The 13,117-nt window shown below is 46.5% G+C and overlaps 1 protein-coding gene across 1 annotated transcript; it reads left to right on the forward strand.

Moving 5' to 3' along the window:
* The first annotated feature begins 864 nt into the window (after nucleotides 1–864).
* Nucleotides 865–12,723, forward strand: LOC124032406 (ETS domain-containing protein Elk-3-like). Its single transcript, XM_046344792.1, has 5 exons — nucleotides 865–1,102; nucleotides 7,356–7,564; nucleotides 8,720–9,616; nucleotides 10,677–10,799; nucleotides 12,580–12,723. The coding sequence occupies exons 2-5, from the start codon at nucleotides 7,358–7,360 to the stop codon at nucleotides 12,670–12,672; spliced, it is 1,320 nt and encodes a 439-aa protein (XP_046200748.1). The 5' UTR covers nucleotides 865–1,102; nucleotides 7,356–7,357; the 3' UTR covers nucleotides 12,673–12,723.
* Nucleotides 12,724–13,117: the final 394 nt, after the last annotated feature.

The raw sequence follows: 13,117 nt of genomic DNA on the forward strand, positions 1-13,117 counted from the left end.
GCGAGAGAGAGCGAGAAAGAGAGCGAGAGAGAGCGAGAAAGAGAGCGAGAGAGAGCGAAAGAGAGAAAGAGAGCGAGAGAGAGCGAGAGAGAAAGAGAAAGAGAGAATGAGAGAAAGAGAGCGAGAGAGAGAGAGAGAGAAAGAGAGAGCGAGAGAGAAAGAGAGAGAAAGAGAGAGAAAGAGAGAGAAAGAGAGAGAAAGAGAGAGAAGAGAGAGAGAGAAGAGAGCGAGAAAGAGAGCGAGAAAGAGAGAGGAGAGAGAGAGAGAAAGAGAGAGAGAAAGAGAGCGAGAAAGAGAGCGAGAAAGAGAGAGAGAAAGAGAGCGAGAAAGAGAGAGAAAGAGAGCGAGAAAGAGAGAAAGAGAGCCAGAGAGAGCGAGAAAGAGATAGAAAGAGAGAAAGAGAGCCAGAGAGAGCGAGAAAGAGAGAGAAAGAGAGCGAGAGAGAGCGAGAGAGAGCGAGAAAGAGCGAGAAAGAGAGAGAAAGAGAGAAAGAGAGCGAGAGAGAGCGAGAGAGAGCGAGAGAGAAAGAGAGCGAGAGAGAGCGAGAGAGAGCGAGAGAGAGCGAGAGAGAAAGAGAGAGAAAGAGAGAGAAAAATAGAAAGAGAGAGAAAGCGAGAGAAAGAGAGCGAGAAAGAGAGAGAGAAAGAGAAAGAGAGCGAGAAAGAGAGAGAAAGAGAGCGAGAATGAGAGCGAGAAAGAGAGAGAGAAAGAGAGAGAAAGAGAGCGAGAAAGAGAGCGAGAGAGAAAAAGAGCGAGAGAGAAAGAGAGCGAGAGAGAAAGAGAGCGAGAGAGAAAGAGAGAGAGAGAGAAAGAGAGAGAGAGAGAAAGAGAGAGAGAGAGAAAGGAGGACCTGCGTGCTTACATAGATGGCAAAACGCCTGGGGAATCGTAGGGAAGAGGAAGCCAGCCGGCTCTCTGTCTGCCTGCTCCAACTTCCTGCACAGAAAGAGAAAAAGAAGCCAGGATCCTATTTCAGTCCAGCAGAGCCGTGTAGCCGAGCAAGACGGCAGTCAGTCAGCATGGAAAAACAAGGGGTCATACACATTTCATCATAAACGTTTTCAAGGAGTGGAAGGAAAACAAGGCTAACAAGAGATCGCAGGTAAATGTGAAAACAAGTGACTGTGTTAAGTTATTATGGTTTTTCATTGTTTCTTTGATAGTGAAAAGTCAACATGGATTTTGAAAGGTCGGTTGATGAATTAGGTAAACCGATCGCAGTTATTGTAGATTATATGTGTGTATAGGCCACAGGTGGACAGGTTGTTTTGTTTCTAGTCTATACCAAAGTTCAACAGACATAAAGCTATATGTATTGTTGCTGTTTATTCACATGTTTTACTGTAAACTCAGTGATAACAGAGGAATAGAATAGGATCTTTCAGCAAGAGAGTTTCTAGTTTGTCTGGTCTGCAGTAGACTACACAACATTTCTACGAGCTTCCGGTTTGCATCTGTCTGGTAGAGAAAACATCTTCAAAATGTGTCAGTGAGACAGAAAAATAAATAGACAGTATTGGAGTCTATTTCAACTCTGTATAATCTCCCGTGTGAATTGTTTTAGTCATACTATTCAATTCAAAAGTAAGAGAACGAAACAGACCGTTAGGTTTAATAGATCATAATATGAAGATGGGTAATTATACAGAACAAACTAGATTCAACCCAAAACACCGCTCGGGCTTTCTGAAGCTGGCCGTACGTAACGACTATGGGGTTCACTCGCAATCGGTGGTTGGATTTTCCAGCGAGCGACAGACTGTGAATGTGAACAGGAAGAGAGCAGATTTAGTCATGGTTAAGTTGTCTCCACACACAGCACCTAATCACATTAGGAGTTTCCGTTCCCCAAAACACTGGATGGCTTTTTGTGTGAACTCTGAATAACCAGGAAGATCATGGGTCATATTACAAAAGGTGACAAATGGTTTTTGCACAAAACTGTGTTTAAATGATTGCTGAGGTGACGTGGAAAGTTGCACTCAATTAAATCAAATCCAATTTTATTTGTCACATGCGGCCAATACAACAGGTGAAATTCTTACTTACAAGCCCTTAACCAACAATACAGTTATGAGATAATACCTAAAAAAAAGGTAAAAGATAAGAATAACAAGTAATTAAAGAGCAGCAGTATTTAACAATAGCGAGGCTATATACAGGGGGTACCGGTATAGAGTCAATGTGAGGGGGCACCGGTGTCGAGGTAATTGAGGTAATATGTACATGTAGGTTACATTAAAGTGACTATGCATAGATAATAATATAATATATAATATATGTCATTTAGCAGACGCTTTTATCCAAAGCGACTTACAGTCATGTGTGCATACATTCTACGTATGGGTGGTCCCAGGGATCGAACCCACTACCCTGGCGTTACAAGCGCCATGCTCTACCAACTGAGCTATTGAAGGACCACAATAACAGAGTGCCAGCAGTGTAGAAGGGGAAGGGGGGGGGGGATGCAAATAGTCTGGTAGTTTGATTAGCTGTTCAGGAGTCTTATGGCTTGGGGGTAGAAGCTGTTTAGAAGCCTCTTGGACCTAGACTTGGCGCTCTGGTTGCGCTTGCTGTGCAGTAGCAGAGAGAACAGTCTATGACTAGGGTGGCTGGAGTCTTTGACATGTTTTAGGGTCTTCCTCTGACACCGTCTGGTATAAAGGACCTGGATGTCAAGAAGCTTGGCCCTGGTGATGTACTGGGCCGTTCGCACTAGTAGTGCCTTGCGGTCAGAGGCCAAGCAATTTCCACACTAGGCAGTGATGCAACCCGTCAGGATGCTCTCAATGGTGCAGCTGTAAAACCTTTTGAGAATCTGAGGACCCATGCCATTCACAAGGCCGCAGGGCCAGATGGATTAAAAACATATTCCCCCTTAGGAGACTGAAAAGATAACCTTTTTTCAAGGTCTTACATCGGCTGCGGAGGGCGTGATCACACAGTCGTCCGGAACAGCTGATGCTCTCATGCATGTTTCAGGGTTACTTGACCTTGAAGCGAGCATAGAAGTCATTTAACTTGTCTGGTTGGCTTTTGTCACTGGCAGCTCGTGGCTGTGCTTCCCTTTGTAGTCTGTAATAGTTTGCCAGCCCTGCTACATCTGACGAGTGTCAGAGCCGTTGTAGTAGGATTCGATCTTAGTCCTTTATTGACGCTTTCCTGTTTGATGGTCGGAGGGCAGCTTCCGGGTTTAGCTCAGTGTAAATGCTGCCTGTAACCCATGGTTTCTGGTTGGGGTATGTACGTACAGTCACTGTGGGGACAACGTCCTTGATTCTTCCGGGAAGAATCCCGGAACATATTCCAGTCCTGTAGTTTAGCATCTGCTTCTTCTGAGCACTTTTTTATAGACCGAGTCACTGGTGCTTCCTGCTTTAATTTTTGCTTGTAAGCAGGAATCAGGAGGATAGAATTATGGTCAGATTTGCTAAATGGACGATGAGGGAGGGCTTTCTACATGTCTGTGTGTGAAGTAAAGGTGTTGTAGAATTTCTTTCCCCCTCTGGTTGCACATTTAACATGCTGATTGAAATTAGGTTAAGCTGATTTAAGTTTCTCTGCATTAAAGTCCCCTGGCCACTAGGAACCCTTAACATAGAATTCCCTCTCAAAACAGTCATTTGTTTTTGTCCCAGTATATGTCCAAAGGATGGAGTGTGAGAGGGACAGTTTGACTTGATCTCATGACCCAGGCAGGCAGTGAGTTGGAAGTGGAACAGGATTGGGGAAATGCGACCCATAGTGTTGGATCCCCCCCTTCTCTCTACTAATGTGTCCTTGACAGTAGAATAGGAGGAAGTCCTGACTTTGACAGTTTTGTGGTTTGACAAAACAGTTAGATAACTCTAGGGACAGTTTGTGCCGGAAATGTGTTCTGACGATATGTGAGTATGTCTGTGCATATGTGTGTGTGTGTACTATGTAAGTGTGTCTGTACGTGTGTGTGTGTGTGTGTGTGTGTGTGTGTGTGTGTGTGTGTGTGTGTGTGTGTGTGTGTGTGTGTGTGTGTGTGTGTGTGTGTGTGTGTGTGTGTGTGTGTGTGTGTGTGTGTGTACTACATAAGTGTGTGTCCGTACGTATGTGTGTGTGTGTGTGTGTAGGTTTGATAATGTATTAATTGATCAGGGTCAATAATATTTCACTTTCCTCATCAGAACACTGATCATTGAGTTTGCAGGAACTCATAGGACTGCACATCCCTCCATTAAAATACAAAATCCACCCTGATCGCTCCTCCTAGTCTCCCCCCCCCTCTCTCTCGGCCCGTCATACTTCCTGTAGCCTCAGCCAGGTTGGACATCAGCATACTTCCTATATCCTCAGCCAGGTTGGACCGTAGCATACTTCCTGTAGCCTCAGCCAGGTTGGACCGCAGCATACTTCCTGTAGCCTCAGCCAGGTTGGACCGTAGCATACTTCCTGTAGCCTCAGCCAGGTTGGACCGTAGCATACTTCCTGTAGCCTCAAGCCAGGTTGGACCGCAGCATTCGTCTGGCTTGAGCTGTTGTTCTTACTTTTTCAACCATCTCCTCTGTTACTTTACATTACACATACTAGTCTGCACGGTTCTATTTCACACTGTGACTTGTCTTCACACGTCACAGTGTAGGCCTCTACAGTGCTATACTGGGTATACAATACATTTGGATTGATCCATTATAGAAACATTGTCTATTGTAAATAGACACCATGCTACACAGGCAACAGGCTAGGAACAGCCCAGGGTCACACTCCGGTGGCTGGCCTGTTCTCCATCCTCCAGACTGCCGCCTGCTCCTGGACAGGACAACCCTGGTTCAGTGGTGGAAAAAGTACCCAATTTTCACACTTGAGTCAAAGTAAAGATAATAAAAAAATAACTCTTGTAAAAAGTGAGTCACCCAGTAAAATACTACTTGAGTAAAAATAGTTTAAAAGTATTTGATTTTAAATATACTTAAGTATTAAAAGTAAATGGAATAGCTCAAATATTTAAGTATAAATCATTTCAAATTCCTTATATTAAGCAAACCAGATGGCACGATTTTCTTGTTTTTTAAAATGTTATTTACAGATAGCCAGTGGCAAACCCAGACATCATTTATAAACAAAGAGTTTGTGTTTAGTGAGTCTGACAGATCAGAGGCAGTAGGGATGACCAGGGATGTTCTCTGTTTAGTGAGTCTGACAGATCAGAGGCAGTAGGGAAGACCAGGGATGTTCTCTGTTTAGTGAGTCTGACAGATCAGAGGCAGTAGGGACGACCAGGGATGTTCTCTGTTTAGTGAGTCTGACAGATCAGAGGCAGTAGGGACGACCAGGGATGTTCTCTGTTTAGTGAGTCCTCCAGATCAGAGGCAGTAGGGACGACCAGGGATGTTCTCTGTTTAGTGAGTCTGACAGATCAGAGGCAGTAGGGATGACCAGGGATGTTCTCTGTTTAGTGAGTCTGACAGATCAGAGGCAGTAGGGATGACCAGGGATGTTCTCTGTTTAGTGAGTCTGTCAGATCAGAGGCAGTAGAGATGACCTGGGATGTTCTCTGTTTAGTGAGTCTGTCAGATCAGTGGCAGTAGGGACGACCAGGGATGTTCTCTGTTTAGTGAGTCTGACAGATCAGAGGCAGTAGGGAAGACCAGGGATGTTCTCTGTTTAGTGAGTCTGACAGATCAGAGGCAGTAGAGATGACCTGGGATGTTCTCTGTTTAGTGAGTCTGTCAGATCAGAGGCAGTAGAGATGACCTGGGATGTTCTCTGTTTAGTGAGTCTGTCAGATCAGTGGCAGTAGGGACGACCAGGGATGTTCTCTGTTTAGTGAGTCTGACAGATCAGAGGCAGTAGGGAAGACCAGGGATGTTCTCTGTTTAGTGAGTCTGACAGATCAGAGGCAGTAGAGATGACCAGGGATGTTCTCTGTTTAGTGAGTCTGACAGATCAGAGGCAGTAGGGAAGACCAGGGATGTTCTCTGTTTAGTGAGTCTGACAGATCAGAGGCAGTAGAGATGACCAGGGATGTTCTCTGTTTAGTGAGTCTGACAGATCAGAGGCAGTAGGGAAGACCAGGGATGTTCTCTGTTTAGTGAGTCTGACAGATCAGAGGCAGTAGAGATGACCAGGGATGTTCTCAGTTTAGTGAGTCCAACAGATCAGAGGCAGTAGGGATGACCAGGGATGTTCTCTGTTTAGTGAGTCTGACAGATCAGAGGCAGTAGAGATGACCAGGGATGTTCTCTGTTTAGTGAGTCCAACAGATCAGAGGCAGTAGGGACGACCAGGGATGTTCTCTGTTTAGTGAGTCTGACAGATCAGAGGCAGTAGGGACGACCAGGGATGTTCTCTGTTTAGTGAGTCTGACAGATCAGAGGCAGTAGAGATGACCAGGGATGTTCTCTGTTTAGTGAGTCCAACAGATCAGAGGCAGTAGGGACGACCAGGGATGTTCTCTGTTTAGTGAGTCTGACAGATCAGAGGCAGTAGGGATGACCAGGGATGTTCTCTGTTTAGTGAGTCTGACAGATCAGAGGCAGTAGGGATGACCAGGGATGTTCTCTGTTTAGTGAGTCTGTCAGATCAGTGGCAGTAGGGACGACCAGGGATGTTCTCTGTTTAGTGAGTCTGACAGATCAGAGGCAGTAGGGAAGACCAGGGATGTTCTCTGTTTAGTGAGTCTGACAGATCAGAGGCAGTAGAGATGACCAGGGATGTTCTCTGTTTAGTGAGTCTGACAGATCAGAGGCAGTAGGGATGACCAGGGATGTTCTCTGTTTAGTGAGTCTGTCAGATCAGAGGCAGTAGAGATGACCTGGGATGTTCTCTGTTTAGTGAGTCTGTCAGATCAGAGGCAGTAGAGATGACCTGGGATGTTCTCTGTTTAGTGAGTCTGTCAGATCAGTGGCAGTAGGGACGACCAGGGATGTTCTCTGTTTAGTGAGTCTGACAGATCAGAGGCAGTAGGGAAGACCAGGGATGTTCTCTGTTTAGTGAGTCTGACAGATCAGAGGCAGTAGGGATGACCAGGGATGTTCTCTGTTTAGTGAGTCTGACAGATCAGAGGCAGTAGGGATGACCAGGGATGTTCTCTGTTTAGTGAGTCTGACAGATCAGAGGCAGTAGGGATGACCAGGGATGTTCTCTTGATAAGTGCGTGAATTTGACCATTTTCATATCCTGCTAAGCATTTCAAATGTAACGAGTACTTTTGGGGGTCGGGGAAAATGTATGGAGTAAAAAGTACAATAAGTAAAAATATAAATAGTAAAGTATAGATACAAAAATAAACTACTTAAGTAGTATTTTAAATTATTTTTACTGAAGTACTTTACACCACTGCACTGGTTCCATGTTGATGCCATCAATGGCCTGTGACCCTCTAGGTATGGACAGTGCCATAACGTTGTGGCAGTTCCTGCTGCAGCTGTTGTTGGACCAGAGCCACAAGCACCTGATCTGCTGGACGTCGAACGACGGGGAGTTTAAACTGCTCAAGTCAGAGGAGGTGGCCAAGCTGTGGGGGCTCCGCAAGAACAAGACTAATATGAACTACGACAAGCTGAGCAGAGCTCTGAGATACTACTATGACAAGGTACTACATTTATACTACACAGACAGTAAACTAAACACTATTACCACAACGTAAAATTACTCACACAGAAATACTACTAGAAATAAAATAGACTAATATGAACTACGACAAGCTGAGCAGAGCCCTGAGATACTACTATGACAAGGTACTACATTTATACTACACAGACGGTAAACTAAACACTACTACCACAATGTACAATTACTCACCCAGACATACTACTATGACAAGCTGAGCAGAGCCCTGAGATACTACTATGACAAGGTACAGCACAGTTTGTTTGACATTAGGTTTTGATGTAACTTCACTCAAGGTACAGCTCTTAGAATACTCTGTTAGAATACTCTGTTAGAATACTCTGTTAGAATACTCTGTTAGAATACTCTGTTAGAATACTCTGTTAGAATACTCTGTTAGAATACTCTGTTAGAATACTCTGTTAGAATACTCTGTTAGAATACTCTGTTAGAATACTCTGTTAGAATACTCTGTTAGAATACTCTGTTAGAATACTCTGTTAGAATACTCTGTTAGAATACTCTGTTAGAATACTCTGTTAGAATACTCTGTTAGAATACTCTGTTAGAATACTCTGTTAGAATACTCTGTTAGAATACTCTGTTAGAATACTCCGTTAGAATACTCCGTTAGAATACTCCGTTAGAATACTCCCACGGACAATTATCTCTGCACTGTTTATTTGGCATTTCGGTCGATGTGACATTTCATGGTAACTTCATGTTATTTGTTGTTGTTCTTCTTTTTCAACACGAAGATCCCCACTGGCATAGTTCCACTTCCTCTTGTTTCACCTAACAAACAGCGTAGCCCAGAGACGATGATGCATCACATACCCACACACACACACACTGTAGAATTTCAGACATTTTGGAATCATTTTCGATGGCTTTAGTAGCAATTAATTTTTCTATGAATGAAATGTTGAAATCAAAATGGTTACGTCAACATTGATAATTTAGAGTTATTTTATTTATTGACAATAGAATATGAAAATATATGTTGTCTTCTTATCAGCTCATAAATGTGTAATAAATATTTTGTGTGTAATTACAACCATGAATAAAATATTAGGGAATTCACAAAAACATTTTTCGGTTGAACCTGCACACTAATCTCATGTTCCATGTGCCCCAGAACATTATCAAGAAGGTGATCGGACAGAAGTTTGTCTACAAGTTTGTCTCGTTCCCGGAAATCTTAAAGATGGACCCAGCAGCAGTGGAGATGGGCTTGGCTTCCGGTCGGGTGACGCTCCACGAAGACCAGGACATCCAGGACCTGGATGTAGAGGAGGAGGATGAAGAAGAGGAGGTACAGCAGCAGCAGAGGAGGGCCCTGGGGGCGGCGTTGGGGGCGGCTGCGGCGGCCCAGCAGGCTGCGTGTCATAACAAGTACTTCAGCTCTGGCCTCTACTCCTCCTTCAGCATCAACAGCCTCCATTCTCCTCCAGAGGAGCTGCTCCGGGCCCTGAGGGAGAGACAGCAGGACGAGGCCCGATCCGGAGTCATCCGATTTGGGACGGGTACCACCAAGAGTACTCCACCCTCACCGTCCCTCATCAACCCTGAGCCTTCATCACAATCCTTCAGCACCCACAGGCCATCCAAACTCTCCCCTCTCCACCATTACACCCACCACCAACACCAGCGCCACTCCCCGCCCTCTGCCTCCCCCCACAGCCATAACCCCCAGCCAGGGCCAGGCCGAGGAGGCTGGAGCCCAGAGGCTGAAGAGGAGGAGGAGGGGGAGGACTCAGACCAGGGAACCCAGCCTCTGAATCTCTCTTCTGGGCATAGAGAGAGAGAGCAGGCCCTGCAGCTTCCGGAGAAGAGGACCAGTGGTGGTAGTAGAGTTAGTGGTAGTAGTCATGGAGACAGTTTTCATGGACTCCCACCCAAAACCAATAAGCCCAAAGCCCTAGAGATCTCCGCCCCCTCCCTGCTCTTGACAGGAAGTGACATCGGCTCGATAGCCCTCAATAGCCCCGCCCTACCGTCCGGATCCCTCACCCACGCCTTCTTCACTGCACAGGTATGGTGAACTATACCACTACTTGACATGATACAGCCCCAGTGAATACTTAACACTAGCATCATTAATAAACCCTATTTACAACATTAAGAAGTCAGGTAAACTGATTCCACTCTATATGAGGTTGGTTGATGTCAGGGAAAGACATCTCACTCGTGAGTGATGCTAGTTAATCTTCTCTAAGATAGAGAATAGTGTTGCAGTGATTTTTCTTTCCTTCTTAACTGTACTGAGGCCTGCCTGGTTACGGGGAGATGGGGGCTGGAGTCTATCCAGAGTTCCAGACCGTTACGTCAGTGTCCCCAAAGCCCAGCTAGAGCAGCAAGGCACTGCCGTGCCACAGGCCCAGACCGCTCAGCCACATCGGACCCAGTCTTCTAGATGATATGGGTCTTTTTACAGTACCAATGTTACGGAGCACGCGATCCAAACTCGAGCAGTATTTTTAAAAATCACATCCAACTACAGATTTTTCAGCGTGTATTTTAGTTTGTGTGTTTTTTTGACCTGTAAAAATCATGAGGCTTCGCTGAACCACATTTCCATCATTAGAAAGAAGACTGACTTCTCCACAGACAGTGGTACAGCTTATACACTGTTTACAGTGGTGCAAAGGAAGATCAGAGGAAAAGCAAGAGATTTACACATATCCTGTCCTAGTCACGGACAGAGACAGAGAGAGAGACAGAGAGAGAGACAGATGGTATGAGAGAGAGAGATGGTATGAAGAGAGAGAGAGAGAGAGAGAGAGAGAGAGATGGTATGAGAATGAGAGAGAGGGAGAGAGGGTATAAGAGAGAGGGAGAGATGGTATGAGAATGAGAGAGAGGGAGAGAGGGTATGAGAGAGGGTATGAGAGAGAGGGAGAGAGGGTATGAGGTGGGGGGCTAAGTGATACCATATGCTCCAATCATTCCATTAATATGAAGGGAAAGGCAGGCAGACCAGTCATGCAGGGCTGGGTCCCTCCACAACAGTGAAACCTTAAAAACAATTATCCCCCTCTCCACCCCACCTCACCTGCTCTCTCTGGCCCCTCCCTCCCTCCCTCCCTCCCTAGACTCCATCTGGTCTGCTGCTGGGCCACAGCTCTCTGTTATCAGGTGTCCACTTCTGGAGCAGCCTAAGTCCCGCAGCCCCTCTGAGCCCGGCCAGGCTTCAAGGACACGGATCACTGTTTCAGGTAAAAACTGGAGGGAGGGAGTGAAAGACAGAAGTGCTGAATGGACTGTGTTTTTTTTGTTTACTCCCCAAGATGGGTGGTTGAGGAGAGAGTTCAGGGAGGGAGAGAAAGAGGATGGAGAGAGAGAGAGCAAGGGGGCAGAGAGAGAGAGAGAGGCAGAACTGAAGGAGGAAGAGACAGATTTGCTTAAAGAACAGAGAAGTGCTGAATGGACAGTGTTTGTTGGTTTCCCCCTGAGGATGGATAGGTGAGGGAGTTCTTAGACTGTTGAAATTCCACTCAGCTGTAACGACAACCAACCAGTTCACATGTCTGCTAATGTGTGTCAGGTAGAATCAATGTTTGCATTTCTCTCCATGTCTTCCGTTCTCCAACCTCCTGACCTGCCCTGGTAAAATGTACAACCTTTTTTTCGCATCCCTCTCGATCACATCCCTCTCGATCACATCCCTCTCGATCACATCCCTCTCGATCACATCCCTCTCTATCACATCCCTCTCGATCACATCCCTCTCGATCACATCCCTCTCGATCACATCCCTCTCTATCACATCCCTCTCTATCACATCCCTCTATCACATCCCTCTCTATCACATCCCTCTCTATCACATCCCTCTCTATCACATCCCTCTCTATCACATCCCTCTCTATACTTGTAATTCTACATTCCAGGTCATTTTGTTCTATACGCTCAGTGTGTGAATGAAGTGAGTTTGACTGCAATAACAGAGACGGACCTGGCTGGGTTTGTAACATTAGGAGAAGCTCTTTCGTCTCGAAGTCAGTACACCTCCAGTTTCAGTGTTAACATAGGCAGAGAGGGATAGATATCCTGTGAATACTTCCTGTTTGAGCTCAGGGGAGCCGAGCCGGTCTGAACTGGCTTCGTCGAGGGCTGATCCTGGGCCGCATCCCAAATGGCACCCTATCCTCTATATAGAGCACTACTTTTAACTTGTGCATTATGTAGGAAATTGGGTACAGTGTGGGACACAGACCTGCTCCTCATTTTTTTGCAGCTATCCAGCCCTCCTCTTCCTCCTCCCTTCCCAGCATCACACACCTAAGCAGCCTCTTTGTGTACAATGCATAGCTCACTCACTTCACCATCTATAGAGCCTGTTAGGGTGGTAGAAATTATTAGGAGGGAGGGAGAAGAGGGAGGGAGGAAGAAGGGAGGGGAAGGAAGGAAAGGAGGGAGAGAGAGAAGGAGGGAGGGAGGGAGAGAGGGAGGGAGGGAGAGAAGGAGGGAGGGATGGATGGAGAGGGAGAGGAGGGTGAGAAGGAGGGAGGGAGGGAGGGAGGGAGGGGGGAGGGAGGGAGGGAGGGAGGGGGAGGGAGGGAGGGAGGGAGGGAGGGAGGGAGGGAGGGAGGGAGGGAGGGAGGGAGGGAGGGAGGAGGCACAGTCCATAGAGCAACAGGAAACCAGGATTACAGTTCCTCTGGTGGTAGCAGAGACCTGGGGTGTAAAACCAAATTGGATTTGATTCTGCTGCAAAACCTTTTGGTGGTTGCAACGGGAAGCGTTTACTCCAAACTTAAAACGTTTTCCAGGTCCCTCCCCAATTCCTAAAGTAAACAGTAAATGGTTTCCGTTGCAAAACGTTTTACAACAGAATCCGACTAATGAATACATTTGTTGCAAGGATTGAAACACTATGGGACAGCATTATATGCAGTGTGTAGGCCTCTTCTTCTTCTTCATTGCCCAGCACTAGATTTAGAAAATTCAGGAGCATTGGCTGAACCCCTACACCCCTCTCTCTCTCTCTGTCCACAGTTCCCCAGTCTAATGAATGGACACCTCCCACTGCCAAACTTGGACGGGTCCCCCTCACCCCTGCTCCTGTCCCCTGCCAATCACAAGTCATGATTCATGCTCTCAAAACCCAATCCAGCCCATTGGACCTACTGCCACATGTATCAGCAACTCTTCATTGTGAATTCCCATCAGCCTTCACTTGATATTCTACCAAATTTGCTTATGATTTGGAGTCTCAACCCCCCCCTCAACCATCTCAACCCCCCCCTCAACCATCTCAACCCCCCCCTCAACCATCTCAACCCCCCTCAACCATCTCAACCCCCCCCCCCCTCAACCATCTCAACCCCCCTCAACCATCTCAAACCCCCAACCATCCCCTCCCATCCCAACCCCTCCAACCATCTCAACCCCCCCCTCAACCATCTCCCCCCCTCAACCATCTCAACCCCCCTCTGAACCCCCTCCCCCATTTTACCCCTCCAAGCATCTCAACCCCCCCCCCTCTGAACCCCCTCCCCCATTTTACCCCTCCAAGCATCTCAACCCCCCCCTC

This window comes from Oncorhynchus gorbuscha, linkage group LG01, assembly GCF_021184085.1.
Source record: "Oncorhynchus gorbuscha isolate QuinsamMale2020 ecotype Even-year linkage group LG01, OgorEven_v1.0, whole genome shotgun sequence".
In the NCBI taxonomy this organism is placed as follows: Eukaryota; Metazoa; Chordata; class Actinopteri; order Salmoniformes; family Salmonidae; genus Oncorhynchus; species Oncorhynchus gorbuscha.

Coding starts and splice junctions, on each gene's coding strand:
- LOC124032406 (XM_046344792.1), top strand. CDS start 7,358: ATGGACAGTGCCATAACGTTGTGGCAGTTCCTGCTGCAGCTGTTGTTG. Junction 7,565..8,719: donor TGAGATACTACTATGACAAG/GTACTACATTTA, acceptor CATGTGCCCCAG/AACATTATCAAGAAGGTGAT. Junction 10,800..12,579: donor GACACGGATCACTGTTTCAG/GTAAAAACTGGA, acceptor CTCTGTCCACAG/TTCCCCAGTCTAATGAATGG.